Source organism: Callithrix jacchus, chromosome 1, assembly GCF_049354715.1.
Source record: "Callithrix jacchus isolate 240 chromosome 1, calJac240_pri, whole genome shotgun sequence".
Taxonomy (NCBI): domain Eukaryota; kingdom Metazoa; phylum Chordata; class Mammalia; order Primates; family Cebidae; genus Callithrix; species Callithrix jacchus.
Genome location: NC_133502.1, coordinates 80,708,614 through 80,721,073, shown reverse-complemented (window position 1 = coordinate 80,721,073; position 12,460 = coordinate 80,708,614). Strand labels below are relative to the sequence as shown.

Here is a 12,460-nt window from a genome sequence, read left to right as displayed (position 1 = left end):
TGACAGGACTGATGTGCATTCTGAAAGAATTACTGCTCCCAGTTTTGGGGCTAATTAATGAATATTTGCATGCAGTTTTTTGTATGGATATATGTTTTCCTTTTGTGTGGGTGTGTCTGTGTGTGTGTGTTAAAGGTTTTTTTTTTTTTAATTGTACTTTAGATTCTGGGGTACATGTACAGATCATGCAGGATTGTTTCATAGGTACATACATGGCAATGTGATTTGCTGCCTTCATCCCCCCGTCACCTATATCCGGCATTTCTCCCCATGTTATCCCTCCCCCCGAGAGACCCCAGTATGTGATGCTCCCCTCCCTGTGTCCATGTGTTCTCATTGTTCAACACCTGCCTATGAGTGAGAACATGTGGTGTTTTTCTGTTCTTGTGTCAGTTTGCTGAGAATGATGGTTTCCAGATTCATCCATGTCCCTACAAAGAACACAAACTCATCGTTTTTGATGGCTGCATAGTATTCCATGATGTATATGTGCCACATTTTCCCTGTCCAGTTTATCATTGATGGGCATTTGGGTTGGTTCCAAGTCTTTGCTATTGTAAACAGTACTGCAATGAACATTTGTGTGCATGTGTCCTTATAGTAGAACGATTTATAGTCCTTTGGATATATACCCAGTAATGGGATTGCTGAGTCAAATGAAATTCTATTTCTAGGTCATTGGGGAATTGACACACTGTCTCCCACAATGGTTGAACTAATTTACACTCCCACCAACAGTGTAAAAGTGTTCCTATTTCTCCACATCCTCTCCAGCATCTGTTGTCTCCAGACTATTTTTTTTTTTTTTGAGACAGAGTTTCGCTCTTGTTGCCCAGGCTGGAGTGCTGTGGTACAATCTCGACTCACTGCAACCTCTGCCTTCCGGGTTCAAGTGATTCTCCTGCCTCAGCCTCTGGAGTAGCTGGAGTTACAGGAATGCACCACCACACTCAGCTATTTTTTGTATTATTAGTAGAGATAAAGTTTTAGTATGTTGGCCAGGCTGGTCTTTTACTTCTGACCTCAGGTGATCCACCCACCTTGGCCTCCCAAAATGCTGGGATTACACAAAATGCTGGGATTACAGGTGTGAGCCACTGTGCCTGGACTGCTTTTTTACTTAAGAAATCTTTGGTTAACCCAGAAGTACACAGATTTACTCAGAAGTTTTATAATTTTAGACCTTATCTTTTTTTTTTTTTTTTTTTTTTGAGACAACAGAGTTTCACTCAGTCATTCAGACTGGAGTGCAGTGGTGTGATCCCAGCTCACTGCAGTCACCTCCAAGGCTCAAGCAATTCTCATGCCTCAGCCTCTCAAGTAGCTGGAATTACAGCACATGCCATCAAACCTGGCTAATTCTTATATTTTTTGTAGAGAAGTGGTTTCACCATGTTGGCCAAGCTGGTCTTGAACTCCGGGCCTCAAGTGATCCACCCACCTTTGACTGCACAAAGTGCTGGGATTACAGGTGTAAACCACTGTGCCCAGCCCCTTATATTTCTATGTATGATTCATTAAATTTTTGTATATGGTGTACAGTAAGCATTGAAGTCCTTTTTTTTCACATGTGGATATCCAGCTTGCCCAGTGCCAGTTACTGAGGAGTCTAGGGTAAGTTTTGCCAGCATTTTATGCCGCTGATGTCATCTCTCACCTAACTGGTGTCATCTGCCTATAAACCAGAGTATCTTTTTTTTTGAGTCTCACTCTGTCACCCAGGCTGGAGTGCAGTGGTGCAATCTTGGCTCACTGCAACGTCCGCCTCCTCCAGGTTCCAGCAGTTCTTCTGCCTCAGCCTCCCAAGTAGCCGGGACCACAGGCATGTGCCACCACGCCCGGTTAATTTTTTTTTTTTTTTTTTTTGCATTTTTTAGTAGAGATGGGGTTTTAGTATTATTTGTTGGCTTGTCTCAAACTCCTGACCTTGTCATCCACCTGCCTTGGCCTCCCAAAGTGCTGGGATTATAGGCATGAGCCACTGCACCTGGCCAAACCAGAGTATCTTTCAAAACAGAAAACGTTACTAAAATACAAATGAACTCAAGATGATTAAATGAGGGAAAGAAGAATCTTCTCAACAATTGGTTCTCAGACAACTGGATAGTCACAGACAAAAGAATGAAGAAGCTGGACCCCCTACTTCACATCATATATAAAAATTGACTCAAATTGGATCAAAGACCTAACTCAGTTAAAAATGTAAAACTAGAATTCAACATAAATGTAAATCTCTGTGACTGTGAATTAGGTCATAGTTTCTTAGCTATGACACCAAAAGCACAAGCAGAAAGCAAAAAGAATAAAACTTAAATTGGACTTCATCAAAATGAAAAACTTTGCACTTCAAGTGATACCATTAAAGAAGTAAAAAGACAACTTACAACGAGAGAACATTTTTCATCATATATTGGTAAGTGACTTGTTCTGCAATATATGAAGAGCTATTACAATTCGATAACTAAAAGATAACCCAATTTAAAAACAGGTGAAGGAGTTAAGTGTAGTGGCTCACATCTGTAATCCCAGCACTTTGAAGGCCAAGGCAGGCGGATCACTTGAGCCCAGGAGTTCAAGGCTAGCCTAGAAAACATGGCAAAACCCCATCTCGACAAAAAAATACAAAAATTAGCCAGATGCGGTGGCATGCGCCTGTAGTCCCAGCTACTTGGGAGGCTTAGGTGGGACAATTGCTTGAGCCTGGAAGATGGAGGTTGCATTGAGCCAAGACTGCACCACGACACTCCAGCTTGAGAGACAGAGTAAGACTCTGTAAAAAAAAAAAACTTTGGCAAAAGATCTGAATAGACATTTCTCCAAAAAAGGTATACAAATGGCCAATTAGCACATAAGAGAAAAGGAAATCGAAATCACAATGAGATACCAACTCACACCCAAAGTGTTGATGGGGCCATTGAGAAATCAGAACTCTCATATACTGCTGGTGAGATTATAAAAAGAGTGTAGCCACTGTGGGAAACAGTTTGGCAACTCCCCAGTGGATAGTTATTATATGACCCAGAAACCCCACTCCTAGATATATAACCAAGGGAAATGAAAACATGTATGTATGTCCAAAACTTATACAAAAATGTTCACAGCATTATTTCAAAAAGCCAAAAAGGGTGAAGCACAGTGGCTCACGCCTGTAATCCCAGCACTCTGGGAGGCTGAGGCAGTAGAATCGCTTGAGACTTGGAGTTTGAGACCAGCCTTGGGTAATACAATGAGACCCTTTCTCTACAAAAATCATAATAATAATGTTTTAAAAAATCAAATAGCCAAAAAGTAAAAACTGCCCAAATGTCTGTTAGTTGATCACTGGATATACGAAATGTTGTACATAGAAGACAACGTGTTATATAATTCCATTCATATGAAATGTCTTCAATAGAGAAGTTTTAGTTTTAGCCCTTACATTTCTATGATTCATTGGAGTAAATTTTTTGTATTTGGTGTGCAGTAATCATTTAAATTCATTTTTTTATCATGTGGATATCCAGTGGGCCCAGTGCCAGTTACTGAGGAGTCTAGGGTGAGTTTTGCCAGCATTTTATGCCACAGTGTGACCTCACTGATGTCATCTCTCTATAGACCAGAGTATCTTTCAAAACAGAAAATGTTACTAAAATACAAATGAAACCAAGACAGAAAGTAGCCTGTTGGTTGCTTATGGCTGCACTGGGAGCTGGGGGTGTTAGGGGACTAAGGGCAATAGCTAAAGGGCACAGAGTTTTTCAGGGGGTGATGAAATGTGCTGGAATTAGAAAGTGGTGATGGCTGCACCACCTTGTGGACATACTAGTACCCACTAAATTATATACTTTAAAGGAATTATGTCTCATATAATTTATATGAATTTTATCTCAATTATTTAAAAGTCATTGAATCAGCCAGACACAATTTTTGGGAAAAAGCAAAATGAGTTAACATATCTGTGGACACAAACGGATAGACTTAAACTCAGGATTCAACGTTTCTCATTTAAGTGAGAGACATACATTCCTCTTCAGTACTGCACTGAAACATAATACAAGGTTGATTTTCTGTAAAGCTCTGCTAAAAATTCTATTCCCTTTGGATCAGCATCCAGCAGCTGTTGCAACAGCACAGTGGGTTTCAGGTGTAAAACGGGCTGGATATCAAATTGCCAACATTCTCACAGCCGCCATGTTTCTATCATAAACACCAGGAGAGCTCCCAAATGCAGACTAACTGCATATGGCAAGCAGCTGAACAAACACCCACTTGAATCACTGCCTTAGCATTTCTAGCTTAGGACAAGTTTTCCTGTGGAAGGCTGGGGGCTGCAGAGGGGAAGCACCAGTGCCTGCCAACCAGTTAGTGTGCACAACGAGGTCCCCCAACAGCCGCCCCCATATCACCAGCTTCCTGACAATATCCACAGAAGCACAGGTGTCCCATTCATTTTCCTAATAAGCCAGAACTCTCAGGGGTGTGCAGGTCCCTCAGGTGCACTAGGAAGAGCCATGGATCCGGCCAGGTGTCTTCCTTCTCTGGGCCTCGGTTTGAAATGTGACACATCTAAGGAGCTTTCCAGATAAGGCTTAACAATTTTCAAATTCACTTTTCGTGTGTAACTATTTGTCATGGAAAGCATTAGAAAACATATGGGACATATCTCTTCCTTATCAGAGCATGTTTGTCTTATCTCTTTCTTGCTGATTTAGTCATCTTTTATCCATGTCAAATACAGGCATTTATTTATTATTATTATTTGTTTTTTTTTTTTGAGATGGTGTTTCACTCTTGTTACCCAGGCTGGAGTGCAATGGCGTGATCTCGGCTCACCGCAACCTCCGCCTCCCGGGTTCAGGTGATTCTCCTGCCTCAGCCTCCTGAGTAGCTGGGATTACACGCATGCGCCACCATGCCCAGCTAATTTTTTGTATTTTTAGTAGAGACGGGGTTTCACCATGTTGGTCAGGCTGATCTTGAACTCCTGACCTCAGATGATCCGCCCGCCTTGGCCTCCAACATGCTTGGATTCCAGGCATGAGCTACCACGCCTGGCCCAGTCATTTATTAACTCAACTGCTGTTGAGATGTGCTGACCTTAGGCCTAATGACCTCAAGCCCACTCTGTATTGAGTTGTACTGTATATAACTAACATAACCATGTTCACAGCTTTTCTGTCTTTTCTCCCCACCTGTACATGTCTGTCAATGAGACCCATCCTTTCTATTTCAAGTTACCAGTGACCGTTACCTTGGCTACATGAATGGAGCATTGTTAACTTCCATAAAAAGAACCTTTGCACACAGTCCCATGAAAATCCACCAGAAACATGCACTGAATGTCTGACCTCTTCCCAATGCCCGTGTTTCTACCTTTGACTGTATTTTAAAAACTAAAGGGAGTCAAATACACTTTAACTTTTTAGTGAAAGCATCCCATTTAAACCCCTTTTTGCTGACAAGGGGAGGCAAGGAGAGGCCCAGGAGGCAGAGAGGTGCTCCATCTGCTCCCTTGTGCTTGGAGGCTGAGCCTCAGGCCCCACGTTGGAGCTGGCCCAGGCCCCAGCCGTCCTGAGGAGTCCCAAGTGCTGCCGCTGAGCCAGCCTGGAAGCTGAGCTGCCACGTTCACAGGCTCTCTCTTATGGTCCTCATGCAGTTGTGATTAATTTGGAATAGACTGTGGTTTAAAAATCAACCAACACTTTCCACTTAAATCACTTAGGTATACATTTTCTTATGGAAACTGTTATGCTGAAGTTAGTAATTATGTAAGTAAGCTTCCACCAGGCCCCTCTCAGCCTCTGGCGGGGACAGCTGGTGTTGGGATGCATTCTCACTGCACTGGGTCCACATGCACAGGGTGAGGGCCTCCCACACCAGCAAGAGCTCAGTGATGCAGACGCTGCTTCCTTTAAAAGCTTTGTCATGCCATTGTCCCCACACAACCTCATTCAACAGAGCTGATCTGGTTCAATCTGGCAAGTCTCTGAGCAGCAGGAAGCCCCTGCCACTGCATTTCCAGCCTCCTCCCGTGTCTTGTGTCTTCTGTCTGTCAGGCTGGACGCTTCTCAGGGGAAACCTCCCTAAGGCCTGGGTAGACCACAGCACTTTTAATCACAGCAGTGCACCCCCAGGTTTCCTTTCCTGCATCAGTCGCTGTGAGAGGACAGAAAGGAAAGCACATCTGTCAGAGAGTGGCCCCAGGTACTCGACGTCTCAGGCGGCGACTACTGTGATTCTCCTGTCACCCCTGACCTGCAGTGTGCTCTCACAAGAGCAGACAAAAAGATATTTTGTGTATGTGTGTTTTTTGTTTTGTTTTTTGAGATAGTCTCACTCTGCAACCCAGGCTGGAGTGCAGTGGCACGACCTCAGCTCACTGCAACCTCCACCTTCTGGTTTCAAGCGATTTTCCTGCCTCAGCCTCCTGAGTAGCTGGGACTACAGGTGCCCGCCACCATGCCCAGCTAATTTTTGTATTTTTAGTAGAGACGGGGTTTCACCATGTTGGCCAGGATGGTCTTGATCTCTTGACCTTGTGATCTACCCACCTCAGCCTCCCAAAGTACTGGGATTACAGCTGTGAGCCACTGCGCCCGGCCCATAAAGACAAGTTTTTAAGAACTGAGAGGGTGTGCCACCATTACTCTTATCAGCTGTGAATATGTATCCTTTGTTCAGGTTCCAGTAAGCAAGCTCTATTGTGGTTTCATGATCTAAATTCCAAGGTCAGTTCTGGTATAGCCAGAGGCTACTGGGTCCTGCTATGAATAGAAACAAGCAGACAAGTCCAGAATTTTCACAGCCCATAGGGGAAAATAGACTCTTCCAGAACTGCAAACCTAGGTATCTATGAGATTCCACTTGATTTTCCTGCTTTCAGGTCTTTTGACCTTAAAATGCCTTCTCATCACAAAGATGATTTGGTGAAGCTGACTTTCACCTTTCCTTTAATGCAGTGGGAGCCGTGCCACCACTGGGCACAGTGAGGGTCCATGCCCAAGACAGTGTGTGGGCTAGGTGCCACTGGGGTGAGCCCTGAGGACCAACAGGTGAGGAGCGTCCAGGCCCAGCCACAGCCCTCAAGGGGCCTCAGTTCAAAGGGTTTTCAGTTCAGATGCTAAAACCCTGAGAAAACAGCTGCTTTCCAGCAAGGAGCCTGGCACATCTGCTTGGGGAATCCTCTGACCCATCCTCCCCAAACCGTCCAGGTTGTTGTGGACAAGGGTAGACCAAGGAACCATCTCAGATGGAAGGTGTGTGGGGACACCTGTGAAATGAAAATACAGCTGTAGAGTGGTTATGTACAATGTTCATGATAGGAGCTTGGAGGCTGTGTGGCTGTGTAGAGACCTACAGTGGGGCAGACATGTGATGGCGAGGGCAGGAGGGGCAGTCGGCGCCCGTGGATACTGCACGCACACTGGGACACTGATTTTCGCCAGACACCTGGAACAGCACCCCATTCCCCTCCCACAGCCCCTTGCCCCTCACCAATGGATCTGTCTGTAACCATTTCTTCTCCCCATGCAGGAAAAGTACCCAGATGCCGTGCACCTCTCGGAGGGGCCCTCCTCCCCCTTCATGGTGATCCGCAGTGCCAGCCAGCCAGGGTGAGTCTGCACAGGCCACAGGGCCTCCCATTTCCTGTTAAAACAAGGATTCTAAGTAGTAAACCACCTGACCGAGAACTAAAGGTCGTCGGTTGGAGGAATCAGTGGTTCCAGCAGATACACCCCAGTGTGGGGGTGTGGGGAGTTGGAGCTCTGGAGGATGTGCTGAGCCGCAGGGGGAAAATGCCAGTCCTGGGGCCTGCCAGTGATAGTTTCCCTATGGGATCACCTTAGAGAACCACAGAAGGGAAACTGGGAGAAAGTGGAGATGCTTGTGGAACTGCTGTTACTTCAGAAATAGGGGTGAATGAGTGGAAAGCCCTGAGGAGCCAAGCGATGAGAAGAAACAGGAGGACAGGCTCAGTGCCCCGACAGCACAGCCCAGCCCTCCACCAGTCCCAGGCACCGCCCTGGCCCATGCTGTGTTCTCCATTCTCTTCCCTTGGTGCGTGCATTTGTGGACATGTATCCATCTGGGTGTACTTTTATGACCTGTGGGTAAATGCCTCAGCTCACTGGTTTCTAAGCTTTAAAATTGTGTGGTTCTTATGCAGGCTTCTGAGACTTGCCTTTGTCACCCTTCACCTCCTCTCGGATGATGAGCAGCTGCAGCGGTTTTGCTGCTCATCCTCTGGGAGGGATTCATACACAGTGTCTCTCTGTGCTCTTCAGCTCTAGGGCATGTGGCTTCTTTGTTCTGGCTCACCCCCGACACACAGTACACAAGCTTCTCCTGGGTTCAGCTGCCTAGAAATGAAATTCCTGGGTCATAGGTGGATGCACGTTCAGCTTTCTGTGAATGCAGATTATTTCCAAAGTGGCTGGTCCATGTCTGCTCAAAACCAGTAATTTTGAAGTTTCTGTTGCTCCATGTTCTGTACTTCACTGGTATTGGCCTAATGTTTGCCAGTGCAGTGGGTACAGGGCAGCACCTTCCTGTGGTCCTGGGTCCATTTCCTTGTGCTACCGACCATGCCTCATCTTCGCTGTATGTCGGGGTTTCTAGGAGCAGGGGAGCGGAGACCAGGCGTGACTCATGGTTGCTAATCTTTTAGCCAGATTTCAAAAAGCACATAACGATGCGTTTTACCACTTTTTCAGGTTTGAATTAGTAATTGTTTGGAGGATACAAATAGATGAAGATGGGAAAGTTTTTCCAAAACTGGATCTTCTCACCAAAGTCCCACAGCGAGGTAGGGCCCTGGGTGTAGCTGCTTTAGGTGACTTCTCAACGTGCCCAGCAAAGCTGCCTATTTCCTCTGGGTTTCACAGGGCAAGAATCAAAAGTTGGAAATCTCATTAATGTACTTTGTCTATCAAGTTTTAAATATTTTAACCGTCAATCATCACTGAAAAAGAACATGAAAAGGGATTGCTCCCCGCAGGCCTGCAGGCTGAATGCACAAGGGAATATGCCTCAAGCCTTGGGTGATGTCCCACACTCTGTCCTCCTCGCCTGTCCCTAGCACGTCCCATTCCATGCAGGCAGTCGGGAGTGGAGTGGGTCCTTGGTGAGGTCCACACCAGCAGAAAACACAAAACCAAAGCCGCCACCTGGAAGTTTCTTAACCAGTTTAATGTTTTCTTTATAGCACTGGAGCTGGACAAGAACAGAGCCATAGAAACCGCTCCTCTCAGCTTCCGAACCCTGCTAGGAGTGCTTGGAATCGAAGCTGCTCTGGAAAGCCTTATAAAATCGCTTTGTGCAGAGCAGAACGGCTAATTCCGAAACAGTGAACGGGGAGGATTAAGATGCTGTGCGGAGGAGCGTGCGATTTTACTGAATATAAGCATTTGCTATTTTCCACTTAGAAACCACACCCTGAAGACCTGTCTTCTATGCAGTTAAAGTATATTCTATAGAAATTTTCATGACATGAAGAATAAATAGTTACTTAAGTATAAAATGCCAAATAAAAGTGACATGTGGCCGGGTGCGGTGGCTCATGCCTGTAATCACAGCACTTTGGGAGGCCGAGGCAGGTGATCACGAGGTCGAGATCAAGACCATCCTGGTCAACATGGTGAAACCCCATCTCTACTAAAAATACAAAAAATTAGCCAGGCATGGTGGCGCGTGCCTGTAATCCCAGCTACTCAGGAGGCTGAGGCAGGAGAACTGCCTGAACCCAGGAGGTGGAGGTTGCGGTGAGCCAAGATCACGCCATTGTGCTCCAGCCTGGGTGACAAGAGCGAAACTCCGTCTCAAAAAAAAAAAAAAAAGGTGACATGTACAATGTGTTTTATAAAAATAAGCTTAACATCTGAGAAAATGTACCGAGTGGTTGTGTGTCCTCAGACGTGTGGGGAGGACCCAGTCCCCCATCTCGGCCTCACACCAAGTCCACCATGACATGGCAGCCACACTGCTCAGCTAGGAGAAGCCACCCTTATCCTGGTTCCTGCATCCTGGCGGCTCTGGAGACAGATGCCTATGGCACCTCATTTTTAAACTTTCATTAGTAGCCCAGGGGAACCACGCCCATGCTCCTTGCTGCCCCCAGGTCCCAACAGTGGCATTGTGAGGCAGTCCCAGCAAGTTCTGATGTTTTTCTTGGTCTTCCACAGGAAAATGGAGCTGTCAGCTTCAAAACAAGAATGTCCTAAGACAGCAAAGACAGCACTGTTCCTGGGCCAGGGTGCAAGGAATGAGGTCCTTTATGACAGACCCTGTGCAGAGTCTAAGTGCTATATCAATAGTCCCAGATGTGCCGTAAGAACCGTGATCTCATCAGTCACCCATTAGCACTGTTAGGATCTGTGAACTAGAGTTGTCTCAAACCAATCAAGGCCGTCATGGAGCCTCAACTAAGCAGCAGCATCAGCTTCCAGGAGGGGCCAGAAATACGTCCACAGCAGTGGCGCCTGCAGCTCAGGGGATCCTCACAGCCTGGGCTTGTGGCAGCCAAGACCAGGCAGAATGGGGGTCTCCATCTGTTTTCTCTTCTTCAGTATTTTCATTGTGTCTAGTCCAGCCCTGTCTGGGCCCTGTGCTAGGCAGTAACTTTTGCAGCCCTGAAGGACCCAGAGAGCCCAGCCCACCTTCCCATTGGGGTAGGGTTCCCTCACATGTGCACTTGAACCCAAGACCCAGTGTCCTTCATACTCTGTGACAGTGGGCAGAATCATCCCAAACAAGGCTTCCCCAACCCCAGCCCAGCAAGAGTGAACTCCCTTGGGTCAAGACAGTATTCATGGCCACTTCCCTCCACACTCCCAGAGCCTGCTGGTCATCGCCATGAGCTTTGTCCACTTCACTTAGGTGTCCAGTTGTCTAAGTATCTTTCTGCACCTCTGAGTATAGAATAAAATTAGAAGTAAATATTAGGACGGAATTGAACAATAAATTCTAGAAGAGTTGCCTTGATTCAAACAAGTATAATTCTCAAGTTATCACAAAATTTCCCACAAAAATTTACAATCAGCAAAATAGTTTCCTTATTTCTCATGTATCATTTTCATATAATTCCATGGTTTCACTATTATATGTTACAATAAGCCTCCATCAGTCCCTCAAAACGATGATATAAATAGTCTGTACAACCTAGCATACAATAAAAAACTGAAGCCAAGATTCCCAACGTTTTTCATAGCAGCTGGGCACACTTTGGTGACCCCAACAAGAACCCTCTCGGCAGCAGCCAGGAGCTGTTCACCTTCCAAAAGCATGGCCTGTGGCAGCCGGACAGGGAGAGGCCACGGGGCCCAACAACACAATGCGTCTCAAGGCAAACCTGAGGGAGGAACTCAGTCCAGGAAGAAGAGAAAACTTGCTCCTCAATCACCCCAAACACCGGAGTGTCAGAAAAAGCACTGAGCTGTTGGGGCACACTGCCCAGCCCGGCCTCAGCAGCTCAGCCAGCCACAGCTCCACCTCCAGCTTCTACAGCAGCAATTTCCAGTAGGAGAGAACACATCTCCCCCTCACGTGAAAGATAAAATCATAAAGCAAAAAAAAAAAAAAAAAAAAAAAAAGGTCAATGCTCGCATGAGTGGTGTCCATCCTGACCTGAGTCTTGTGCTCCCTGCCACCCTGCGTGAAGCCATGGGCTTCAGCACCTCCACAGGGACCCTGAGTCTACACTGCTCACCTAAAAACCTGTGTTGTTATGTGTGATATGTGGCTTGCACTGAAAAAGTGACCATGTAACTCAACTGGGGAAAGTTCCAGTAGTATCCATGTTTTCTTAAAAGTCCAGACTGTAAAATGTATGTAATAATTCAAGTTTTCTATGTTAGGAGTCTGGTGGTAGAAGATCCAAAGCTTGGGTCTTAGAATAAGGCTTTTTGCATTAGAGAATCAGACATGAGCCCTGGTTGGGAAGGAAGAACTACCCAGAGGGTCTCCCCAGGGCCTAACGGACACTTCCATTTTAAGAATCTGAGCAGCTTCCTGGGACACAGCACTCATGTCCTACATTCCTTGTCCAGGAAGATGTTTCTAGTGCTCTTCAATTCCATTTCTCCAAGAGGCAGTCCCACCTCAACAGGGGTTAAAAGCAAAAACATTCACAACCAAAGGTCACCCAACACAACAGAAAACAGCTCTATCATTCAACCTTCACATTCTAAGTTCAAGTTTCAAAGACACTGCAGGGAAAGAGTTAGACCTTGTGGAGAACTAATGTGCAGTCTTCACTTTCCTTGAACCGAGTCGACATCATGGCGTTGTCTTTGGCACATACAGTCTTTGAATAATAGTTGACGATCTTGCCGTCCAGTTTATACTGATGGGGAATGCTCTCGTAGGGCTTGAGGTCAAGGTCCAGCACAGACACGGAGAAGGCAAACCTGGACCTTGATGAAGGGACGACAGGCCTTTGATCAGAGCTGCAAGTAAAAAAATACCATTTCAGGATGCACAAGCC

At 46.0% G+C, this 12,460-nt stretch overlaps 2 protein-coding genes across 7 annotated transcripts in view; one reads left to right on the top strand and one right to left on the bottom strand.

The window, feature by feature from the left end:
• Nucleotides 1–9,499, top strand: part of CENPP (centromere protein P) — a 287,077-nt gene extending 277,578 nt beyond the window's left edge. For 3 of the 4 annotated variants that reach the window (XM_035301416.3, XM_035301385.3, XM_035301404.3), the window contains 3 exons: nt 7,513–7,592; nt 8,694–8,785; nt 9,185–9,499. In XM_035301416.3, the coding sequence (XP_035157307.1) occupies nt 7,513–7,592; nt 8,694–8,785; nt 9,185–9,315 (303 nt within the window). In that variant the 3' untranslated portion in view covers nt 9,316–9,499. The remainder of the gene's footprint in view (nt 1–7,512; nt 7,593–8,693; nt 8,786–9,184) is intronic. The other variant, XM_035301394.3, reaches the window with a different exon arrangement.
• A 1,456-nt stretch (nt 9,500–10,955) lies between these two features.
• Nucleotides 10,956–12,460, bottom strand: part of IPPK (inositol-pentakisphosphate 2-kinase) — a 58,440-nt gene continuing 56,935 nt past the window's right edge. For all 3 annotated transcript variants that reach the window (XR_013532729.1, XM_035301225.3, XM_035301236.3), the window contains exon 13: nt 10,956–12,422. Coding sequence is in view for 2 of the 3 variants with exons in the window: in XM_035301225.3 (XP_035157116.1) it covers nt 12,197–12,422 (226 nt within the window). In the remaining variant the exon portion in view is untranslated. The remainder of the gene's footprint in view (nt 12,423–12,460) is intronic.